The 25850-nt window shown below is 41.3% G+C and overlaps 1 protein-coding gene across 2 annotated transcripts in view; it reads right to left on the reverse strand.

Moving 5' to 3' along the window:
* Positions 1-21016, reverse strand: part of KCNH8 (potassium voltage-gated channel subfamily H member 8) — a 157501-nt gene extending 136485 nt beyond the window's left edge. For both annotated transcript variants that reach the window (XM_082193317.1, XM_082193316.1), the window contains exon 1: positions 20728-21016. In XM_082193317.1, the coding sequence (XP_082049443.1) occupies positions 20728-20803 (76 nt within the window). In that variant the 5' untranslated portion in view covers positions 20804-21016. The remainder of the gene's footprint in view (positions 1-20727) is intronic.
* Between the last annotated feature and the right edge of the window lie 4834 nt (positions 21017-25850).

Genomic DNA, 25850 nt, shown 5'->3' on the forward strand with positions numbered 1-25850 from the left:
GGACCAACATTCCTCAAGGAATCAAACATCTCTTTTTGTTAAACAATCTGTATGCTATGATTGTATTCCAAGGCCCTTCTCTGTGTGCTCCTTCCATGGGAGGTCCAGAAGGTGATAACATAAAAGCAGGCCTTTTTAGCGATGCCTCCCTGCTTGTGGAATGTTCTTTCCAGCAAGGCTCACTTTGCACAATTTTTATTTTTAGGAACCAGGCAAAAGCTTTCCTTTTTACCCAGGCCCTAATTTGAAGGGTTTTAGGTACTTGCAGTCCCTTTTAGTGGGGCAGGATCTGTGATGCCTGTCTTGTTTGTATAGTTTTGTTTGTTTGTTTCTATTGGTTGTTGTAATTAGTTTTACTGTTTAGCATTGTGTTAACAAGTGACCCAAAGTGACTGAAGAGCGATTAATAAATATAATGATAATCTACAGCAACAACAACAGCATAAATAATAATGAAAATGAAAGTAGCTTCCCTGGAAATGAGTCTTAAGAAACAGAGGAACCTGTTTAAGCAATACCCTCTGACCTGGAAAGTCTCAGAGTAGAGGATGGTGACTCTTCAAGAGATTATTCCTTCCTGTCTTTTGCCTCCCCTGGGCTTGAAGTCTGGGGAGCATGACAAAGTCTATCCATTAACAGACCAGTTTTTTAACTTCTGCTGAAGGTTCTTCAGTAAATTAAAGCATGGAGAAATCTACCCTTATGCATTTATAAGGGTACATTACCCTCATTTTGTTCATTCTGCTTGAAAATATCTATGCACCTTTAATAGTGATTCAAAGAATAAAGAGTCTATTGACTACTGTTGATTGCTGAATGCAACTAACTGGTAATTTGGCTAGATCCCATCACTGCACAATGCAAAGAGCATTAAAGAAAATGATATTTAATCCTGAGCTGGAACGCTGAAGAAATTAAATACGCAAAATACAGAATAAAACTGTCTTTAACTGCATGCAACTGAAACAGGGACAATTTAAAAATACAAAATAATAAAGGCTGCCATTATCTCTAACAAATTAAATTGGTGAAGAGGAAATTATGTATTTAAACGCCTGAAAATGGTACCAGGAGCAATATGTCATGATACATCCATGCATTGGGAAGCTAGCCAATTTCAGTAAGTTCTGTTTCCAAGCAGAGAAAGATGCATAGCAATTCAATGAATATATTATGTAAAGCACACCTTTATTTCCATTAAAACACATACAGTTCTTCTGATTTATCCCCAATATATCTTGAAATTATTCAGAGCCCTGTGACATCTTTAAAATTTTCATTTTAAAGTTTTTGTAGATCAGAACCCACTTTGTCAGATGAAGAAGTTTTATCCACAGCTGGCAGATATGGATTGATAGATACAGGCTTGGATGCTAAAAATGGGCCTGGAAGTTCCCAGAAGGAAAATTTCCTCTCACCGCTTCTATTCTGCAGCTACCTGCTCTTTTGGAAAAGCCTTTCTGAAGCATCTGGGGCCCCTGTTGAACTATGTTAGCTCAGTCAGTAGAGCATGAGTCTCTTAATCTCAGGTTTGTGACTTCGAGCCCAGAGCTGAGGAAAAGATTCCTGTATTGCAGGGGGTTAGACTAGATGACCCTCATGGTCCCTTCCAATTCTATGTGAGATGGAGCAGTGTGTGTGTGTGTGTGTGTGTGTGTGTGTGTGTGTTGCTGAGGCAGGTCAGGAGCATCCAAAATCAGGAGGGAAGGGAACTTTCCTTACATGAACTCTCCCCCCCCCCTTCACTTACCATAACATCTGCATATGAATTCCAACTGAGATTTTTTGTGCTGGAGTCTCCCTTTGTCTCTTTTTATGTTTGATCTGCTTTCATCATTCATGCCTTATAATTTCACAAGTAAGCCTTTAGGGAGGACTATAACTTTATATATATACCGTGGTTTTTCGTGTATAACATGCCCCATGTGTTATACACGGAAAACCACAGTTTCCCCTATTTTTGGGGACCGCAATACAAAAAAATGGGGAGGGGGAGAGAATTGCCGAATTGCACATATCGCCATGACCACCAATAGTCAGCACGCTCGCCGCCAAAAGCCCACCTGCACACTCGATGCAACCACAGCCGATTGCACACACACCTTACCACTGCCATAAATAACCCACCCAATTGCCGCAGCTGCAGCCAATCTGCAGCAGGCCTTGCTGCAGCAACCAATCACACACCCAATCACCACTGCCAATCTCCTGCTGGCTGCTGCCACCAACCGCCTGTCCCTGTATCAGATGACCCACAATTTTTGCCTATTATTTCTAAGGAAAATATATCGTCTTATACACGGGAAAATTCGGTATATCCAAGTGCCCATAGCGTAAGCACATTTCCTGTGTGTATAACAATTATCTCACATAGAAGACTACAGTATCAAAGGAATAATTAAAACTATACTAAGCAGGTAGTGCCTTAGGGTGATCTCTTTTCACACCTCCCTGTCATTCACTTCATCTGCCAATGACACAAGCTTCTAAATATTGCAAAAGTAAGAATCAGAAACTTTAAAAGTTTTGTTGTGGCTGTCAACAGTTTAAAAAAGTCTACCTTGTGAGACATTCCATGCTGTCTTTTACGTCAAAATCCATGTCTTATTTATGAATTGGTTGTATAATGATAGATTATTTATGCTCTGTAATTTATTGCACTGCTTGCCCTAAAAGCCTTCGGAGAAAGAAAAATAGCACGGACAGGCATACTTAATAGGCAGTCATATTATTAAAAATAGATGGCATGTATGTTTTACAGTATTATAGGTTTTAAATAGCAGCAGCAGCAACATTTAATCCCCGGTAGGAATGAAGGGTCGCTGTTTGGAAGCAGGGTATCTGAGGCTGTAATGTCCCGGGAATAATACTTACTTGGAACCAAGTCCCTCTGAAATCAATGGGGCTGACTTTCATGTAACGTGTTAGAGAGTAAGCAGTCTTTTTCTTTTAGCACCATTTTTTATTTAATGGGCCTCAACAAGAATTGCTTAGGCTGCAATCCTGTGCTACTTTACCTGGGAATTAGACCCAGGGTTTCCTGTACCTGGGCTTAAACAACTTGGATGAATGGTGGAAAAATCAGTAGGTGCCAACTCCAACCTTCTTCTCTGAGTCTTAAATTATGTGACATTTCCCCCCACAACACTGCATTTTGGTTCTGCAAACCAGTTTTTAACAACAACCATTGCCTATTAAAACATATGAGTTTTAGTCAATTATTTGATTATTCTATTACTGATTAAGTTTGCATATGGCTAAAACCAATATTTGTGAAACAAGAAGCTAACTTTTTCTATTTTTTAGATGTTCCACATGGTTTTTATGGTGGGCACCATCTTAGAAAAGCTATTTCAAACAGATCTTCTAGATTATAAGATGTTTTATTTGATAGCTCTAACTGATCATTCAGTTAAATGTTGGTGCCTTGCTGCATTTTGATGATTTAAAGGCATCATCTTTAAAGGCACAGGGGCTCTGCCTAAAATCGCCACACACAAAAACTCGGGACAGACGCTTGTAACCTTAAATACAAAGTGGAATCACGAGATACCCCAGCATATAGCTCTTAATAAACCCACATTTGCTGGGAAGTGTTGTACTCTGGCAGACAGAAGTTGCTCCAATAAAAAGCATCACCATCCCTTCTCTGTGTCATTGTTAAAGGCAGGCAGCCTGGTCTGGAGAGATAATGGATTCATCATGAAATACTGTATTGCAGACCGCTGTGTGAGGCTGTCTTTGTGTTTGCAGGATTGCTCTGAGCAATCAGCCACTCAAATGTTGAACAAATGGCTTCACTTTAGAGCGAGCCCTGGCAGAGCAATAAAGCCTGAGCTGGGAAGAGCTTTACAGAAAAAGGAGGAGGTTGAAATGTAGCAAGGCAGATAGATTTAAGATCTGAGGATAGAGACAGACCTAGTTAACAGGTAGATTTTATATTTTCAAATATGGGGCATCAGCCATTGTAGGTTCCTTCTTCCCAGCAATTCTAGCTGCAACCTGAAACCTGCATAGCATCTAACAGACCCTCATTTGAATGTCTGCAGCCTTCTCCCCCATTCCCTCTTGAGACTGTGATGAGATCCAGACTCCATCACTTCACCACCATCAGCCAACGTTTTTCCTTCTCTACCATGTAACCCAGAAGAACTGTAGCTAATGTGGGGCCCTCCAGATGTTGCTGATCACAACTCCCACAGTCCTGACCGTACATAAATCCGCCGCTGACTCCAAGGATGTGCTATTGGTATCCAGCAGCACACTGCCTCTGAACCTGGAAGGGGTTTTCTCCACTGACATCTCCTAGACAATAATTTGTTGTTGTTGTTTAGTCATTTAGTCATGTCCGACTCTTCGTGACCCCATGGACCAGAGCATGCCAGGCACTTCTGTCTTCCACTGCCTCCCGCAGTTTGGTCAAACTCATGCTGGTAGCTTCAAGAACACTGTCCAACCATCTTGTCCTCTGTCATCCCCTTCTCCTTGTGCCCTCCATCTTTCCCAGCATCAGGGTCTTTTCCAGGGAGCCTTCTCTTCTCATGAGGTGGCCAAAGTATTGGAGCCTCAGCTTCACAATCTGTCCTTCATGGATCACTGCCTTACCGTGGCGAAGGGGCTTGAATAACTCAGAGAAGCTATGAACTATGCCGAGCAGGGCACCCAAGATGAACCAAGTCATAGTGGAGAGTTTTGGCCAAACGTGATCCACCTGGAGGAGGAACCAGCAAGCCACTCCAGTATCCCTGCCAAGAAAACTCCATGGACAAAGACAATAAGTACGGTACCTTTTTGCTTTAACATGAAAGTGGTCAGGCACAATGAATGGAGAGAAACTACAGTGGTACCTTGGGTTACATACGCTTCAGGTTACAAATGCTTCAGGTTACAGACTCCGCTAACCCAGAAATAGTACCTTGGGTTAAGAACTTTGCTTCAGGATGAGAACAGAAATTGTGCTCTGGAGGCGCGGTGGCAGCAGGAGGCCCCATTAGCTAAAATGGTGCTTCAGGTTAAGAACAGTTTCAGGTTAAGAACGAACCTCTGGAACGAATTAAGTACTTAACCCGAGGTACCACTGTAGAGGCGCTGGGTAGTATTCAACTATGTTTTTTGCAGGAACATGACTAATTTAGGCCTGTTAAGTTCAGTGAGTCTACTCTGAAAAAAACTTTGTAGAATAGCACCCAGGGCTAAGATGTAACTGATCATTATGAAAATTGTTATCTTCATATTTGAGCTCAACTTGTTTGATACCTTTTGGGTTTGTGTTTAAATAAAATGGTTTTAATGTATGTTCATATTTTTTTAAAAAAACAGTAGAATAAAAAAGGAGGCAGCAGACTAATTGCTTGCATATATGGTCTGCCCACACTTAAAAAAAAAATTATTTGCCAAGTAAATTATACTATCTAGTAACTGAGGTAAGAAATAAATGTTAGAGAGAGAGAGATCATTAGAATTCTGTGTGAAAAATGAACACATGGGTTTGTTTGTCTTCTAATTGGTCTTTGCAAAACATATTATGAAAAGTGACTGGAGGTTGATTGAAAAATTAGATTAACTTTTGGACACTTCTTGTATAATACTCTTGAGTCAGCCATCTGGCCACCCTTTTCCCCTGAGGGATGAGGATCTACAAAACTATAGTAGTAGACTTCCTGCCTCAGCTACAGAGAACAACATATTCTGTTGAAGTTTTACTGTGAGCCATTAGGGACAACCTGAGTGGCACCGTATATGGAATTTATTGAAGTTGGAGTGGAAGTTGGCAGACCCTGGTTGAATCTGGACCTCAACCCCACGCCAAAAATATTAATTACATTGCACAACATGATTTTACTGGATCCCCCCCCCAAAAAAAGGCACCTATAACAATACCTAGTTGATAAGGCATGGTAAAAAGGTTAAGGGACCCCTGACCATTAGGTCCAGTCATGGTCGACTCTGGGGTTGCGGTGCTCATCTCACTTTATTGGCCGAGGGAGCCGGCGTAAAGCTTCTGGGTCATGTGGCCAGCATGACTAAGCCGCTTCTGGTGAACCAGAGCAGTGCACAGAAATGCCGTTTACCTTCCTGCTGCAGCGGTACCTATTTATCTACTTGCACTTTGATGTGCTTTCGAACTGGCAGGAGCAGGGACCGAGTAATGGGAGCACACCCCGTCACGGGGATTCAAACTGCTGACCTTCTGATTGGCAAGTCCTAGGCTCTGTGGTTTAACCCACAGTGCCACCCGTGTCCCTGATAAGGGATGGTAATGGAACACAATAAGCAAATGTGGACTCATGAGCAATAACTATAGAGAGTTTGGATGCCACACCTATTCATTCAAAGAACATGTGTAGGGTGTGTGGGATTGCACATGCTTGGCCCATTGCCAATGCATCCAACAGCCACACACACACACACACACACACACACACTGCTACCTAGTCCCTTATTTCCCTCTGTGTTTCCCTCTACAGCATAGACCTCATGCAAGGGAGGTCTCCGAACACTACCTCCAAGCATCTGGAAACAGCTGTCTGTAGACAGTCTGTGATAAATCTGTAATGCAGTACACTTCCGATAAACTAGCTTTCTGCAAATTAGAAACTGACCCAGACATCGTGAGAGTGTGCTGGATTAGTCACATTCCAGGAAAACAGCAGAACACCCAGGCCATATAACACCTCTTGTCTGCTGAATCCCATTACACCTTATCCCCCTAAAATAGACGGTTAAGTGCTAGCTAAGTGAAACACTGCCTCCCAATAAATGGAAATATCCTTTCATGTCCTGCTTCCTTTAAAAGTAACACCCAGCCCTTGTAGTACCAGCTTTGAAGCTAATTTTCCAAATTCTCCCTTGGCTGTGCTCAAATGTACAAGGGATGCCCAGGCCCCAAACTGCAAAGTACTCACAACTACGCATTCAGAATAAGGTCTTAAAGGGTAATTTACATTGTCACTGTGGCTACATTTAGATAATGGTAGCAGTGATGTCAGACTCGGTTTGCTAAACTGTTATTAAAATGTATCATTTACAGTAAATGCAGGAGTCAAGAGACCTACACAGTTGTTTGGGGCTCATTCAAATAACAGGTGGGGAATAACAGGGAGAGAAAAATAAATTAACCAGTATTTTCCTGCTAGCAAGATGTGAACCTCTTGGTTCTGAAGTGTGTTGCCATTGAGGTTTATATGCAGTAAAGTTACTGCAAGTTAAAATGGGTAGAAATAAAGTGAACATCTTTAAGGGAAGCAGTTTCTGTGGTTTCCAATCTAGCGGGGATGTATTTCCTGCACAATCCATATACATTTTCAATATGATACAAAACGTGTTTGTGCAATGGATAAAACTTGTTGGAATCAACCCCTGCGGAAGGAGAATAGGATAAAAGGGATTTTAAAAATACTCAAGTCAACATCCAGAACTGTTCCATCAACTTCCGCTGGACTTCCCTAGGGCATGTGCTAAATATTTAATTGCTGTGGCCATACAAAAATCCTCAATTAAAAAAACTGAGCACAAGGCCTTGAATTTTAATTACAACTAATTACATTTGTTAATCACTTTATACAAAAAAGTGAAATCATCATCATCATCATAATTCTTACTCATTATTTATAACCCCCCCCCATTCAGCTGGGTTACCCCAGCTACTCTGGACAGCTCCCAACAGATTAAAAACAGATAAAATACAAACAGATAAAAACAATGAAAAGCCAGAAAAAAATTAAAACAATTTTCAGTACAAAACACCTAAAAATGCTTATAGGGTAACAAAATAAAAGGGACAAATCCCACAACACTCTGTTAAATCATGAGAAGCACTGTAGAGGCCAACTTAGTTACCAAAGGCCTTGGTGAACAAAAATGTCTTTGCTTGGCACCTAATTTAGAGCTTGAAGTCCACTTTCAGAAAGGTATGAGCTCACTCTGAAGCACTGGGATACTTAACACCTAGAAAGTCTTGCTTGGTGTATATTTCTCCAGCCTGAGTATCAGCAAGCGACCAATCTCGAAAGCAATCTATTTTCTTATTGTGTCTTCTTTTTTAATTGTGCCATTTACAAACTGTTGCTGGAAGCCGCAGATTAGCCATGGTAAATGAGCTGTAAAAAACTGAACCACCACGCAAACTAGTACAATAATTCGGAAATTAAAAGATAATCATTTTGCTGTGATCAGCAATAATGTGTTAAGCTTTAATGACTGGAAATCTAGCAACTGTAGTACTAAAGACTGCCCTTGCATGAATTCTTATCCTTAACTGAATTTCTAGGAAAAAAATATTGTCATTTGGGTAATTGTTATGATTATGTCTATTTTAATTACATGCAAGCAGAAATAACTTGGGGAAAACTCTGTATTCTCTTGTCAGGAAATCAAAATGGGCTGAGTACCATAATTTCCCACCAGTGACAGTAGCAATGTGCCAGAAGAATAGCAAGGTTTATATTTTTGCCCCAATAAGTTGTTAGCTGTGATTTCCATTGTGTGACTAAGGCTTTGAGGAAACGTTTTGTGCTTTAAAAAAAACACACACAAAAAAACACACCAACCAACTCTGAAAGGAATTAACCAAGGCATATCATGAGAAGAGACAAGTTTGCCGTGCTATTAAAACAACAACAAACTATATTTACAAGAACCCCCCCCCCCAATAAGCCTCTAATTCTTAGTTTCAATGGCGAGTGATTAACTGAAACACTTATTGCTATGTACCCTTATGGAGCATAGCAAATTATTCTCTAGTGATTCAGATTTCTAGAGTCAGTTTCAGCTCTTTGGAGAGATATGTTAAAAGTTTCCCCTTTTCTTTACCTTCTTTCTGCAACAAATTATTAGAACAGGACAGCATTGTGATAACGCACCCCAGATAAGCAGGAAAATGTTGGACTTCTTTCATTCTTTAAAAATGAATCTCTGGGTGATAAAAACATAAGGAACAGATTTCCCCCCATCCAACATTCCACTATTAAACAAGAAGGTAGAGCTAATTTGGCAGAAGCAGGGTAAAGTGAAATTTATTGATGATGAACTGAAGTAAGAACAAGCAAGTCTTTGACCAAAAGATGGTCTTCAAGATACAGTTGGAAATGTATGGTATAGGAATACAACTATTTTTGTAGCTAGCAAACTAGTAGCATCCATTTGAGGAAGCTGTTACTTGTCAAGCGATTCCATTTCCCCTTTCCTACATAGCTCATTTTAAGACCATTTCCCATCACTTTAGCACTTGTTTCCATTTCAGATGCTTTACAGTTAGTGTTAATGCCATGAACACAGTAGATGCTTTCTGCAGTAATCACAATGGCAATTAACTGAAATAGATGATACGTGCCTGTACAGTTTTGCATTTTCAAATGAAGGATGATATTCAAATGGAACAATATTAAGAGATGTCTTCTTCCTGCTTCTTCGGTGCAGGCGGTATCCAAAATTATTTTGATCTCTCACAATACTTAGAGCCAAAACAGATTTCTGACAACTCCTAAACAAAAATAGGTAAAGGTAAAGGGACCCCTGACCATTAGGTCCAGTTGCGGATGACTCTGGGGTTGCGGCGCTCATCTCGCTTTATTGGCCAAGGGAGGCAGCGTACAGCTTCCGGATCATGTGGCCAGCATAACTAAGCCGCTTCTGGCGAACCAGAGCAGCGTATGGAAACGCCGTTTACCTTCCTGCTGGAGTGGTACCTATTTATCTACTTGCACTTTGATGTGCTTTTGAACTGCTAGGTTGGCAGGAGCAGGGACCGAGCAACGGGAGCTCACCCTGTTGCGGGGATTTGAACCGCCGATCTTCTGATCGGCAAGCCCTAGGCTCTGTGGTTTAACCCACAGCGCCACCTGCATCCCAAAACAAATATACTCTGGCTCAAAATATAAAAACCAGAGAACAAGTGCAGTGTAGTGGCTAGACCAGGGGTAATCAACCCTTTTATACCTACCGCTCACTAATGCATCTTTCTTGATGGTAAAATTTCCTTACCACCCACCAGTGCTCGATGGAAGGGGGATTCAACTTATGCCATAGAATCTCCTACCGCCCACCTAGAATCCTGAAACGCCCACTAGTGGGTGGTAGGGACTAGATTGACATATTGGACATTCCTGCCCTAGAAATATAATATTGTAGGGTTGGAAGGGACCCTGAAGATCATCTAGTCCAACCCTCTGCATTGCAGGAATATGCAGCTGTCCCATCCTTTTTAGATTTGCTCTCAGCCCTCATTTGCCCTCCTACACACACACACACACACACACACACAGAGTTGCCTTGGGTGCTAGTCCTACTCAGAGTAGACTCACTGAAATGAATTAAAAATCTAAACTTTAATTTCAAAGGCTCTGCCCTAAGTAGGATTTAGTTGGATGTAGCCTGTTGTTATGACCAAAGTATCTTACCCAAAAATATCTGCACAAACCAGTTTACCTGAGTGCATTATTCTCAGAGTGGGGAGACTCATTTATTTATAATTGCTTAATCATATGGGACTAAATTGCATTATGTTGTAAGGACCTTTTATTAAATCTTAGAATTTTAAAGTTGGAAAGGATCCAAGGGTCATGTAGTCCAACCCACTACAATGCCTGGAACCTGGCATTGGGCTGCAAGAATGTACTGTAAACTAGCACATTTTCAAAATGTCTGATAGCCAAGTTCCACTACTTTTCACAGGGGGGGAGTAGTGCCTCCCTCAGATTGTACCCATTATGGAATTAAGACTTGGGAAAAAAGTACTAGCACAGTTTGTGTTGTGGATATGCTACTTCCATAGTTTACTTGACATGGTTCAGACTGACCAATGCATTGTTTTCAGTGACAGTCTGTGGCAGCTGAAGCTGTGAAATGTTCTAGGGGCAAGCATTTTTGTTGTTGTGAATTCTACTAATGTTAACAGTGTTATCTGACCAATAGTTATCTTAACTGGTATTTGAAGTATACGGTATGTGTTAATTTCTTGAGAGCTGGCTTGATGTTGTTGTTGTTGTTTAGTTGTTTAGTCATGTCCAGTTTGGTCAAACTCATGCTGGTAGCTTCGAGAACACTGTCCAACCATCTCGTCCTCTGTCGTCCCCTTCTCCTTGTGCCCTCCATCTTTCCCAACATCAGGGTCTTTTCCAGGGAGTCTTCTCTTCTCATGAGGTGGCCAAAGTATTGGAGCCTCAGCTTCACAATCTGTCCTTCCAGTGAGCATTCAGGGCTGATTTCCTTCAGAATGGAGAGGTTTGATCTTCCTGCAGTCCATGGGACTCTCAAGAGTCTCCTCCAGCACCATAATTCAAAAGCATCAATTCTTCAGCGATCAGCCTTCTTTATGGTCCAGCCCTCCATACATCACTACTGGGGCTTGATGTAATGGATTTCAAATTTTAATAATTTTAAAATACATTTGTACATTGTTTTAAGGTCTCCCTTATTAAAGCAAAGGATTAAGGTGTTAGGAGAACCTTAGAATTTGAGGAAAAACCATACAGTACAATGTACTGTATCAAACTATTTTACATGAATAACGCAGGTATTCTGAATTTAAAAAGAAATCAACATTGTTAAAAACAAGGTGTTACATAATAAGATAATTTGTCTTAAATTTGCCTAAATCAATGTGGTGGTGTCGTATATATAAGTGCATTGTTAATAAATGAGCTACTAAAAAAAGTCTGTTTATGTTTCCTGTCCCCCCCCCCAAGCAGAGATAATGTGTAAGCATGGTGTCAGCTCCCTAAAAAAAGGTCGACAACTCTGGGAAAGGGGGGCGCTGGAGGGATCTTTGCACCATGGCACCAGATATGCTTAAGACAGCCCTGTATTCAGTTACGTAATAGGAACATTCCAACAATAATATTCCAACAGTACAGTTGTGCAGGCATAAAACTAAAACCCTTCATTGGTATATTTGGAAAATTCTTCCCCATTTGTAGAAGGTAAATGCTGTAACCTATTTTATTCAGAATATAAAACATTTCTTTTCCATTAAATGTGGATTCCATTCTCTTTTCAAGCCCTCTGAATCTAATAAACCAAAGAAACATCTTAGCAGTATATTCAGAACATTGCAGGTTACAGATTTACAACGAAGGGATTATTTTGCCCCCTACCCAATGCATTATTAACATGCTTAATTTACTACTGTGGTCTTCATTTTGTAACAGCCAGAAGGATGGAGTGAACAACAGTGGTTGGGGCACTCTCTGACTATTACATAATGCACTTTAAACTAGCGTGCAGCCCAGGCCAATGTTGCAAGCAGTACACGGATCATTACTTTAAATCAGCATTGCACAAAACTGGGTATCTCATATTTCTGAGTTTGAGAATGTCACTTTACAAGTATGTTCCTAGCCCTCACCATTGCCTAGAAAATGTCTGCAGAAAAGAATTTATCTAATGAGATTTACTGACCATGTAGAATCCACCACCATATTCCTCTGCAACGACACAACTACTCCCTTTTCTGGTTACAGTAGTTCCCAACCATGTCTTTGAGCAAAGGGCCTGAAAGACCATGTAAAGGGAAACTGTTTCTCAAAGAGGCAATTACACAAACTCCTTTCCCCTTTATCCCACCACCCAACAAAATGCTGACAGAAACATGAAGAGAGTAAGACTGGGCAGGGGAAACAATTGGCCACAATGGGTTGTATTCATTGCTAATCCTGCTCAGAGCAGATCCATTGACATTAATGGGCATGCCTCACTTAGGTTCACTAACAGTAATGGGTGTACTCTGAGTTAGACTTAACTGAATACCATCCAAACAGATGAGCAAAGGATGGAGCAGATGAGAGACAGGAACAAGGCTACAGGAACCTCAGAAAGAGGTTTAACGAGAACACTTGATGTGGACTTAAGGCAGAATCGAACATGGAGATAAACAAAATCATGTCATCAAACAGTTTGACCTGTTGTTTGTTTGTTTGTTTTAAAAACCTTTCTTCCTGCCTTTATAGTGATATCTTCAGGGTAACCCAGTTTTTGAAAGTGGTTTAAAATTGCACGGTCATATTTCACTCTAAACTAAATAACACAATTATTTCATTCTTGTCTTTTGAAACTGTGACCCTCCCCCCCAAATCATTGCTAGAGAGCAACAGTCATACTTTACATTTCCAACACCAAGGCTCTTGTTCCCCACTACTTTAACTGCATCTTATCTCAGCCTCTTTGCCCTCCTTTTTCATATTCCCCATGTGAACCAGGCACGTGAGTGTAACTATGCACAGTACATGTTCTTATCCAACATTCTGGGTCTGCAACATTTGTTATAGGTCCCTCAGTGTTGGTAATGTAACTATCTTAAAGCTTGCATATCAATGTGCAACCTAGTGCTGGAAACCAGAATTCAGGAGGTGGTGGTTTTGTCTTGTTTTGTTTTAATCTTTTTCTTTGTACAATGGAAAGAAGTAACAGAACTTGTAGCTTACTTAGTTAACTGAAATTCATATATAAACCTTCTTCCAGCAAAATCTCATCTTCCTGAAGTGTCTGCAATTTATTAGATTTCTTCTTTTCTTATGTAAAGGTAAATTTATTACTCTCAGAATTTACTGGCCTGGGTGTATATGTCTTTTATTAAACATTTGTAATAATTTCATCCTGGAACTTGTAAGCTATTCTTACACATGATAATATATTGCTTTTCCCTCACTCTCCCAAACAGTATCAAATGGGAGGGCATGGAACTCGGTGTGCACTTTACAAAAAGGAGCTATTGAAGACTGTAAAATATCTGCAAGAGAAAAGACCTTTCAAAGCACACTGGTTGCCTGTCCAGTTCTGGGTGCATTCAACATTGTGGTGGTTATAGGATATAAAGCCTTACAAGGCCTGAATCCAATGCACCTCAGTACCTTTCCCCATACAACCCTCTCTGTCTATTAAAGGTAAAGGGACCCCTGACCATTAGGTCCATTGGTGAGCGACTCTGGGGTTGCGGCGCTCATCTCGCTTTACTGGCCGAGGGAGCCGGCATACAGCTTCCGAGACATGTGGCCAGAATGACTAAGCCGCTTCTGGCGAACCAGAGCAGTGCACAGAAATGCCGTTTACCTTCCCACCGGAGCGGTACCTATTTATCTACTTGCACTTTGACGTGCTTTCGAACTGCTAGGTTGGCAGGAGCAGTGACCAAGCAACGGGAGCTCACCCCATCGCAGGGATTCGAACCACCGACCTTCTGATCAGCAAGTCCTAGGCTCTGTGGTTTAACCCACAGCACCACCCACATCCCTCTGTGTCTATTACGTGTCCATAAATTTAATTATTTCTGCACATTGAGCAGGACCTTCTTTGCTCTGGTGTCCTAAATATAAAAATCACTTCCTAGAGAAGCTTGCTCTAAACCCCAAGAGGAGCCAACATGGCTGCCTCCCGATATTGTTGGACTACAATTCTCATAGTCCCTGACCATTAGCCATGTAGGCTGGAGCTGATGAGGGTTGTGGTTCAAAACTTGAGGAGGCCATTGCATTGGCTGCTTCTTCTGTACCACATTATAAACAAGTGAGACCTTTTTTTTTTACATTGTGCTTTTGTAAATTAATTTCATGATTTATAGTTTGGAGGGAAGTTTTTTTTGGGGGGGAATGGTGTTCTCTTGATATTGACTTTATCCTGCTTATATTTTACTGTACCTTGATATTTTACAAGTATTGTGGTCACATTGAACAGAGAAAAAGGCAGAACAAATTTTCTAAAATAAATAAATATATACAGTGGTACCTCGGGTTACAGACGCTTCAGGTTACAGACTCCGCTACCCCAGAAATAGTACTTTGGGTTAAGAACTTTGTTTCAGGATGAGAACAGAAATCGTGCGGCGACGGCAGCGGGAGGCCGCATTAGCTAAAGTGGTACCTCAGGTTAAGAACAGTTTCAGGTTAAGAACGGACCTCCAGAACGAATTAAGTTCTTAACCCGAGGTACCACTGTAATCACGTAAATCGGTGGAGCAATCCTAAATGGGGCTAGAGAGCAGGAGTGTGGAACAGTAGCAGAAGGGCCCAATGACTGGCCTTTTGGGGGATCCAGCAGATCCAGAACCTCTGGCACCCTACTCTGCTAGGAAATGCTCTGTTAGGGAACCTCCTGCTAGAAGGAGCATTTTGATCACTCCGGTGAAGCAAGGGCTGCAGGTGCAGCAGAACACCTTTCCCTGCCTATCCTCAATCAGCCGTGTTCCTCTCCACTAGGCAACTGGGGAAACAGGAACACAATCCTAACCCACACTGTCCCCAGACATCAACATACAGGATTAGGATTGCACAGAAATGCTTTCCGCCCTTATCAGCAATCCAAAACTCATATTGGAAACTGTCCTTTGGTTTCCATTTTCCATGCCTATCTTTTTCTTGATTTGAGACCACTTCCAAATTTGGCATCTATTGTCAGAGAACTTGTGAACTCCCACAGGATAAAGGTTAATTGTATTGTTATGTGTTGGGGTGCCAGAATTGTGTGAGAGCAAGGCACCCGTAATTCTTAAAATTGGTAAGAGTTAGAATTAATCAAGGCTTGATTAAAGTCTGCTAAACATGGAAATTCCGGGGGTTTGTTTATGCTAACAAGCCAGACTAGCCTAGCAAGGCTAGCTGAGGGAAAGCCATTAAGGAACAAAGCAGAGTAATGGCCCATCAAGGAAACCATAAAGAGAGAGTGCCGGACTGCCGGACAAGGAGGTGAGGGAACCCTCCTCTGGCTGTGAGGGTTTCAGGGAAGATGACCTAAGCAAACAGGAAAAAAGTGCCAGTTTTGCAAGCAGTTTGGGAAGCAGAGAATGATGGGTAGAACACCGATGTGGACCGACGGTGACAGGCTGAAACAAAAGAGACACATAACATGGCTTTTTGCTATTCCTTGAATCCAATGGAATCTTGAATCTTACGGAAGAGGGATTTGAATGCTCTGCAATCCCTTCATCTAGATTCAGGTTGTATATATGTGTAAATAAACCATCTATCATAAAGACATGACAGTCTCTGCTGTGCCTCATTGTCCCAAAAGGGAACACAGACTCAGGTTAGTGTTTCTGAAACCACTGGAATCTTGCACTACTCTGCAGAGATTTGGAAGGCGTGTAACAGTATATTCAACCATATTAGCATTATGATAACACTTTAAATCACATGTGTATTGGTTTATGTTACGTTTCACTGTGCCCTTACTACCTTTCCTATGCTTTTAGCAATTACATATTTAAACATTGCAGGTATATGTAGCAAAAAAACAAAGCACCGAAGGATTTCTTTAAAAATATACAATCGTTTTTCCCTGCAGAAATTTTATGAGAAAAGCTATCACTGGTGGTTCCCCCCCCCTACCTATTTTGCCCCTGAATTGCTGAATACATATCTCTTTCTCCTGCTATTCTTATTTCTAATTAACTAGTAGAGGGACTTTGCTTAACGGATGGTGACAATGATTTCAAGAAATTGCTGAAGTCCAAGGACTGCTTGTCAGTCAGGAAAAGCCAAGAGGCACAATGAATGTGTCCAACAGGTTATCCCTCAAAAAGGCAACAGCAAGATAGCCACAGCCAGATAAGATAGATGGTGGCACAGCACCCTGGAAGTACATCACCCTGCCAATGGGCCAATGAGTACAATAGCTGCTGTCCTTGGGGAGATGGAAGCTATACCCCAGCTGCCATGGAAATGGGGGGAGCATGGGGGTCCCACAAAGGTTTTAAAAGGATCAAGAAGTCATTGCAGCATTCCCATCCATTATGTCACCGGTGAGGAAACTTTTTTCCTTTAGTAGTCAGATTTCGTTAAAAGTAACTTTTCAAGAGCTGTGTACTGGTGGTGTACATGGGTGGAGCCACTAGTGGGCTAGAGCTAAAAGTGAGTAGTGACTCTCTTTCTCATTCTCTGTCTTTCTTCTACCAACTCTTTCCACCCATTATTTCACACCTGGCAACTCACATGAGAGCTGCATATGGCCTTGGGACTTCAGGCTGCCCCACTTCTTCGTTACTTGCATTTCAAAATGTGCTCTTGAAGATTTGCAACCCCATCGTAAGCAATCATGTTTACTCCAGTATAAGTACCATTGATTCTAAGGTGGCTTACTTCCAAGTTAGTGCATTAGGCTATGATTCTAAGCACACTTTCTTAGATAAAAACATCTATTAAAAACAAGAGCACTTTAAAGTAAAACGTGTAAGATTACAGCTTGAGTACTTTAAGGCTACTTAAATTCATATAAACTGCTGGTAATAGCCAGTAATGAAGCAAATGAGGTATACTTCCAGAAGGGTAATACCCAAACCAATCCATGAGTCTTTATTTATTCAGTAATTTCACTTCAGATAGCCAACTGTGCTGATATCCCAGCTGCTTTCATTTGCTACAAGTGAGACCAATATTCGAGATCTGCTCTTTTCTGAATCACACAACACTGGGGAAGGGAGTGCTCTGATGGTGTTTCCTGCTTGGCAGGGGGTTGGACTCGATGGCCCTTGTGGTCTCTTCCATCTCTATGATTCTATGATTCTAGGGAGTTAATTTCAAGCAAGACATCCTAAATTGTATTTTTGTGTCTCTTGTCAACTGCAACCATCAGGTTGAAAAGGGGGTGTTTCAATTCATAATGTTTGTCTAAACGCTTGAGCATTTATCACTAACATTATACAATGACCCATTGTACTGCAGAACAAATGCTAGTGATGAAATACAACCTATTTCTCCTCTTTAATAGTGTTCAGTGATTGCCATAGCAGCAGTGCCTCCAACAGGACTAGTATGCTCCTTTCCACACCAATTCCCAATATTACCTGGAGAGATATGTATACTACTGCTCAGGTGTAGCACCTGCTGAGTCACAGAACTGTATAAGAACATTAGATGAGCACGGCTGCATAAGGCTAAAGGCCTATCTAGTCCAGCATCCTCTTCTCACACTGGTCAACCCAGATGCCTTATGGGAAGCCTGCATGCAGGAACCCCAATACAGCAGCTCTTGGTCCAGTTCTGATTCCCAGCAAGTGGTATTCAGAGGCATACTTCAACCTAGCCATTGTGACACTGAATAACAACACTGCACATGTTATTCATGCGTACCATGAATGCAGTTTGGGAAATCATGAACATGTACAAATAATTCTCAATTAAAATCCAAATTGCACTGTGTTCCTAAGCAAAGTAGAGAGAAACGTGGTTGCCTGTCACTATTGCAAGCATCATTCCCTGCTTGTGAACTTCCCAGTCAAATTCTGGCCACTGTTTGAGAGAAGACCCTTAGAAGACTATTATGGAGACACTTCAGTTGATGAAATTTGCCTCCCTCTAAATTGGTTAAGTACAAGCATATAAAGACCCAAGCAAAGTTTTCTTTTTTACTTGAGGTGATTCAATCTGCCAAGATTCTCTGTCAGATGTAAACTTCAATGATTAAAGATGAAATAGATTTTTAAAAACCCAATATTTATGCTTTAATGAGAGTGCTTTATAAATCAGAACATATTTCCCAACATGATCAGGAATCCTTTCCTGTACTGTTGCCCGGAATTAGAATTAATTCTCCACAGGATTAAAGATGTATTGCTGGATAAGAGTCTTACTGATGACAACAAAATATATCCTCCCCAAAGATTTAGAATAAAAGGAGCTATGTTAGCTACAGTCAATGTTGCTATGTTAAAACATGGGCTCAACATTTATAACACCGTAATATCACTTTCAAAGGGGTCTGCAGGACAAAATAGTTTATGTAAATTGTACTGTGCAATATTTAAGGACCTGGTCTATTAAAAATGAGTATTTATCAGTCTCATTGATTTTAGTGACAGAGTTAAGCAAGTGCTTGTCTTGACTCAGTCATGTGCCATCTTTGAACATAACATTATAACATTGAAATTTGTTTGAGGAAAGATTGGCAGCTTTTGCCACAACCCAACAGAGTGTTGTATTTAGCTCAAAATTAGATCCTTTACCCACATGTACTTCAAATTGGCTTGGTTGTGATGTAACCTGCATTCCTCTAGAAGTCCAAAAATCAGAAGTCCAACTGAGCTCAAAGGTGGGTGTATTTCTTTATCCATTTACATATAAAAAGTTGTTTGGTGTTGGGGTCTTTTTTAAAAAGCTAAACAAAATGACATTTTACTTCTATAGTTAAAAAAATGCTTGAACATAAGTCAACCTAGAAGATACGTCATCATTTTTGGGGGGAGGTGGGAATGGGGTGGGTGGGATCCTTCTGCTTTCACTTGGTTCCATGTTCCACTATGAAGCACCTGCCCTGGATATTTATTTTTAATTGAAATTACTTGAAATTGCTAACACAGAACAGAGCTAGAAAACTGGAAAATTTATGCCAAAATGAACACCTAACATTTTCATCTAATCCTACTAACCTGGTCCCAGAGTATGACACAATCTAATTCAGCATTACGATTTATTATATGTCATTACTGTAGCTATAGACTATAATTAACATCTTACAGTTTAAGAAGATGCAACTGTATCACCCTGATGCATTGAACCAGAGTCTTGACTAGCGCAATATTCATAGGAGACGGGGTGTGGGGTGGAAGCAACAACCAAGAATTGTCAGCACTTTAAAGAACTGATTCACGGTAATCCCCCTAAAAGCAGCTACAGACTTCACAGAAATACTGACATTCTCCCACTGCTAATAAACTTTTGCTGAATGATCCTTATGTACTCCTTTTATTTAAATATTTAAATAGTTCTACCTCTATCAGGGCAGATAGCAACATTCTTCCAAAAAAGAAAGTCTACCAACAGGATCAATTCTTCAGGTGGTGTGTATTTGTGTGTGTGTTGTCGCATGTGCATGTGTTCAATTATACATATACATACACATACCCCATACACAAACACACACACACCTACTATGTGAATACAATATATCACAAGGGAACCATTGAACAGGGATTAACAGAAGCAGCAGGAAGGCCATGTGTGTTCTGTGAAGGGAGGGAAATTGTATTCTAACTGGGTTTTCTTTTCCTTTTTAAACACACACACAAACACAAGGAACAGCTGGAACGTTAAAAAAAGAAAAAACAGGCCATCAGGGACACACGCAACCCTTCAGAGAGAAATCTAGGATTATACTTCTGGGTGAGAACGATTGGATCTGTCCAGGGTCCTGAAAAGCTAACCTTTCTCCCTTTTTTCTCCCGGCTGCCGTAATAAACTCATTCATTAATCGGACGGATATAGACTTCATTCAGTAACCTCAGACAACAGCTGCCCAGCCAATACACAACCTGGCATACCGGAATTAATCTTTTAAAGAGATCTTTTTTAAAAAAAAATTACAATAAAAAGCAAAGCTCCATTCTGAGAACGAGCTCTGCCTGTTTCTGTCCCTCCCACCTCCATCCAGGTCCCTTACTTACGAGATTTTCCGAATAGATCTTAAACCAGATCACACAAGGGGGAGAAATTGGACGGGGAACGGGTATCAAATCATCTTTGATCGCAAAGTCTCTTTGGCTACCCAAAGTTTCTAAAGGGCAAGCATAATGATGTTTGGATGGGCAATAAGGGAAAGCACCCCCCTTTTTTTTCCTTTTAAAAAACGAGAGAATTCACCACCCCTTGCGAAGAAATAGTCTGCAAAGTTTGATCCGAGCCGTTTCCCGAGCCCTCCTTCCCCAAAACAGCGCCGGCGACGGGATGGAGAGTTTCCCCCGCAAGCCCCGAGAAGCGCCTCGCCTCTGGCTGCCCGGAGGCGCGCCTTGCTTGCCTGGGCGAGACTTACGTGTGCCGTCAAACCTAGTGGCGATGGTGTCCAGGAAGGTGTTCTGAGGTGCCAGTAATCCTTTCATAACAGGCATTTTTCCAGCGCGGTGTGAAATTCTCCATCAAAGTTTGCCTTGCGAAGGATGGGGTCGCGGGGAAGAAAGTGCACAGCGCGCTGGTGGCGGAGGAGGCGAGGAGCAGGAGCAGCAGCAGCAGCAGGAGGAGGAGCAGCAGCGCCGCCGCGGACTTTGGGGCATAGGGAAAGGATGCTACTTTCGCCGCCGCCGCCGCTCCTGCCCACTTTCGCCGACCCGGGGAAGGCGCCCGGCGCGCGAAGCCAAAGAGACCCCTTTGCGCGTGCGCGCTCGCCGAGTCCCCCCCACCCCTCACAGCCCTGCCGCGAGCCACCAGCTGCCGGGAGCCTTGTTGCTCCCTCCCTCGCGGGTGCAGGGCGTCGCGCGGGCGGCTTGGCGGGGACACCCCATTGGCTAGCGGACAAAGCGCCGGGTTTTGGCGGGATGGAGAAATGGCGGGCTTTTCACGCTGCTACTGAGGGGGTTCGGGGGGGAGCAAAGGTATCGCCACATGCGATACCCAAGGGCAAAATATATTCGATGTCAAAGACTGGGTGTTTTCAGCGCCAGAGCTCACACCCTAGACCATGTGAAACAGCAAAACAACAACAACAACAACAACAACAACAACAACAACAACAACAACAACAACAACAACATAATAATAATAATAATAATAATAATAATGTGTGCAAATGCATTTCAATCACCTCATAATATCTACAGCCCCATTCCTCACAGGGTCAGACGTGGGTCGTGTGAAATACTAATGAGGAAAGGAGAGCACCTTGAGGAGATGTTTTCTTCCCACGCCCACTTTTATATATTGGGAAATATATAAGCCCATCAAGGATGCTTGGTTTTGTGGTGCCTTATTCTCCTCAAAGGTCTACTTATTCAAAAAAAAAAGAACAGCAGTAGCTAACCCATTATGAACTCTAGAAGCTGGGAGCTATATGACCTCAGACTAGTAGCAGCAAAGTATCTCAAAAAGTTTTATGTTGAATATTCAGGTGTGCCATTTTTATTTTATCTTAGTTTAATCTTTTAAAATACATTCTCAATTAAAGAAATGTTCAAAAAAGATAAAAGGGAAGCTAGCTTCCCTGACACCAACTGCCAAAAAAAGAAATGGAGAAAGGCTATCTAATTCTTCATTATCATAATTATCTTAGGCTTCAATCATATGCAAAAACACCTGGGAGTCCCACCTGAGAGAAGTGAGACTTTCCACAATGCCAATAATTCATTCAACAGGGTCAGGTGGTTTGTATTTTAGGGCTGTTTGTATTGGCAACATTAAAACAAAAAGCTTCCGTCCTTTGTCACTGTATTCAATAATAACATTTTTCTGCAAAACTCTTATACATAATACAGTCACAATATTTGCCATATTTCATGGCACAATAAAAAGGAAAGCTCTGAGTATCCGCACCTACTGAATGTCACTACTAAAGTAATATTCAAAAGAAGGCAATTGATGAATGAGGCCCTCCTGTTTTCTGCAGGACACATCTAATTGAAATGAGCAATGCTTGGGCTTAGGGCTTGTCCAAGAGATTTTGATTTGTCCCACCAATTTCCTTGGGGAAACCCACTGTTTACTCGTGAATGAGAACAAATGTCAATCAGACTGATGTTTGGAAGAAATCACAGGACAAATAGGATGAGCCCAACAGTCTGATAATTGCCAATCTGAAAGCCATGGCAAAATAGGAACCCATTAGAAATAGACCAAAGGCTCCCAAACTGGTCACATCCAAAAGATGCAGTGTACTCCCTCTCTGTAAGATTCATAGAATCTTGGAAAGGACCCCAATGGTCATCTAGTTCAACTCTCTACAATGCAGGAATCTCCATTTTAGATGGCCATCCAACCTCTGCTTAAAAACCTCCAATGAAGGAGAGTCCACCATGGTCTGAGGGAGTCTGCTCCACTGTTGAACAGCTCTTACCATCAGAAAGTTCTTCTTGATGTTTAGGCAGAATCTCCTTCCCTGCAATTTGGATGTGTTGGTTTGGATCCTGGTCTCCAGAGCAGGAGAAAACAAGGTTGCTCCATCTTCCATGTGACAGCCCTTTAGATATTTAAAGATGGTTATCATCTCCCATCTCGGTCTCCTCTTATTCAATCTAATTCCCAGACTGACCTTGCCTTTTTTTCCAGTGAACCTTCACTGGGGTGCATTTTGTCACTTTTCTGCATTTTGAGTACTTGGATAATAATTTAATTACAAGCCACTTAACTATGAGATGAAACCAAAACTCAGTGATAAGACACATGGTTTAGTCCCTAGTATCACTAAAACAGATTGGGTAGCAGGTGAGGGGAAAACTTCTGCTTAAGACCCTGGAGAAATACAGGCAATCAGATATATTGGTCTAGGTGAACAAATAGTCTGAACTTGTATAAGGCAGCTTCCTAATTATTCCCAAGGCTTCACACTTTTCTCCCCTGTGCCAACTCACACTTCAAGCATTCTGAGGAAATGCAGTCAAATCTACAAAAGCTTATGTCGCAATAAATCTATTTTGTCTTCAAGGTGTCACAAGACTCCTTTTTTGTGTGTGTTTGCTGCGACAGACAAACATGGCTCTCCCAATGGAATTTAACTCAATGAGAAGATGCAGTGGAACCATAACTTCCTTTAGAAAGTGCTGTCTGCTGCATCTCTGCATGAAGCCAATCCAGAAACAGAAAAAGTGTCAGATGTGGCCGCTCCTTTGAGGGTAAGCAATTCGTATTTTTAAGCAAAGATGCTATGGATAATCAAAATGAGGGGATCATAAAAGTGGGGGGGAAATAGTGCCTCTGTTTGATTGCCACTTCCATCTCCATCTTCCCCAAACATACCAGGGAAAGAAGAAGGGAGAGACATCTACACTAAGGAGGGCACTGGAAGTTTATGTCCCAGCACATCTGGATAGGACATAACCCAATCCTTGGAAGAAATTGATGTATTACAATGTTGTGATGTATAATCCCACTCCCAGTGTCCTCCTAAGTGAGGACACAGTGTTCTGCCGAGAAGCCTTCCTGTCACCTTCTACCTTTTCTTCTGCCCCAGGTAATATTTTTGAGGGCCTTAGGAGGCAGGTAAGGGGAAGAAGGTGTTGGCAAATGTGCTGGAGTGCTTGGAGTGCCTGCTAGTGTTTTGCATGTGGTCACTTGGGAGTACGCACAAAAATGTCAATCCTTTGTGTCTGCTCACTTGGACCATTTGCAAAGGGTTAAGCCCTTTGGGATGAAGAAAAGTGACGATTGTACATCCCTGTTTCTAAACACTCTGAAAGTAAGCCTTTTATTGTCTAAGAGTGAAGTGTTCTCTTCCAGTCTTCTAAGAAAGCTGTGTGTCTCAACGATGACTCTGTGAGGTAGCCTTGCTTTCTTGAAGCACAATCTACATTACTGTGAATTTTTAAGATGTTTGAACAAACTAATCAATGAGGATGATTTCTAATCCCACTGTTCAAACTTCTTGACCTTTACCGACTGCTGCAGTCATGCAACTGAAAATAATTTGCCAAGCAAATATAATTGCTAATGCTCAAGGCCTCCTTTGGTGAATTAAGAAACTGCTTCATCCTTACCTGTTTGTTAACATGAGCTCCCCTGAAGTTTAAAGAAGTTCATAATATTTAAAAAAACAATATTGGAAAGGGCAGACAGTGTCAGCCTGCTGTTCATCTCTTATGAAAGAGCTAATATAATATGAAATATTATCTGCAAAGAAGACTTGTTTAGAATAGGAAATGATCACTGAAAGCACTATGAACTCTTCCCTTAAATGAATGCTGGAGTTCTACAGTTCTTTTTTAATTAAAAAAAAATCAGCAGTAGTTATTTGCAATGATAAAATGGAATAATTGCCTTTAAACCATTCTGTGTATCATAATCGCCTATCAGTGAAATGACAACCTGCCATTTCCATGTAATTCAAACTCTTGGACTACGTGTGTTGCGATGGCATGAAATGGCATCCAGAAGAAGGATTGTAACATGCAATGCATGGCAGATTCACATGAATTTGTCTGATGTGAAAAAATCACATTGAGATCATTTTACTACATTAGATTTCTGTGGTGATTATGATAGAAACTGGCATTTAGTAGGGGTATGCATGGGGCAGGTTTCCCCTTGTATCTGAGTCTATGCATTTTTAAAAAATATAATCTGCTTCTGAGTTGTTTCGTGCTCTTTTGGCTTCATTCTGTGTTTTGGCTTCTGAGTTGCTCTGAGGCCCCATTCACTATAATGGGAAATATAAAAATGGCTACTGCCACATTTTCCCCTTTGAGCTCAAGTAAATGAATTTATATGCACAGGGGCTGCTCCCACTTGCTGAATTAATTAAGTCTGCCGAAGCTCAGACAAAAAGGCCAGGGTTTTGTTTTGTTTTTTTGTGGGGAAGATAAAAGGGGCTCAACTGGGGTTGGTCTCTTGCTCTTCCTTACATTAAAATAATTAAGAAGTAACTGAGCGGTGTGTACTCTTGTAAGTATATTTTTAATAACTTTGCAGCTTCACACTGCCATTTGTTTTCTGGGGCTTGTGTGCCTACAACACGGGGCTGTCCAAAATGTTCTCAGCAAAATTCTGAAGAGCTCTGGTTTCGTTGTTGTTAAAGCAGAGCAATGTAGGTGTTTGTTTGTTTTTAATAAAAAAACAAAACCTCAAATGAAGCTCTTAAATAATTTTTTAAAAAGTTATTTCACTGCTGCAATTTGACCAAAAATTAATAATAATCCAGAGCTCTTCAGTGTTCTGCAGGAAACATTTTCCAAAGCCTCGCTTCTTGTGAAGTGCATCAATCTAGGGAAACATAGAGATATAGTAAACCATGGAACTATAAGGTACAGAAACAACAGGGTGACAGAAAGAAACAAGACTTTGAGGGGGGCCTGAACTAACTAAAGGGTATATTGACTTTGTGCTTTAACTCAGAGGCAGAGACTTACAAATCACCCTGATTTGCCTCATTATTCAGCCCACCCATAGAGCTGATGTACAATGTTTACATCAGAAAGTCGACTAAATCTTTTTGTAATGGCAATTATGAGGGTATTC

This window comes from Podarcis vaucheri, assembly GCF_965113315.1.
Source record: "Podarcis vaucheri genome assembly, chromosome: 12".
Lineage (NCBI taxonomy): Eukaryota > Metazoa > Chordata > Lepidosauria > Squamata > Lacertidae > Podarcis > Podarcis vaucheri.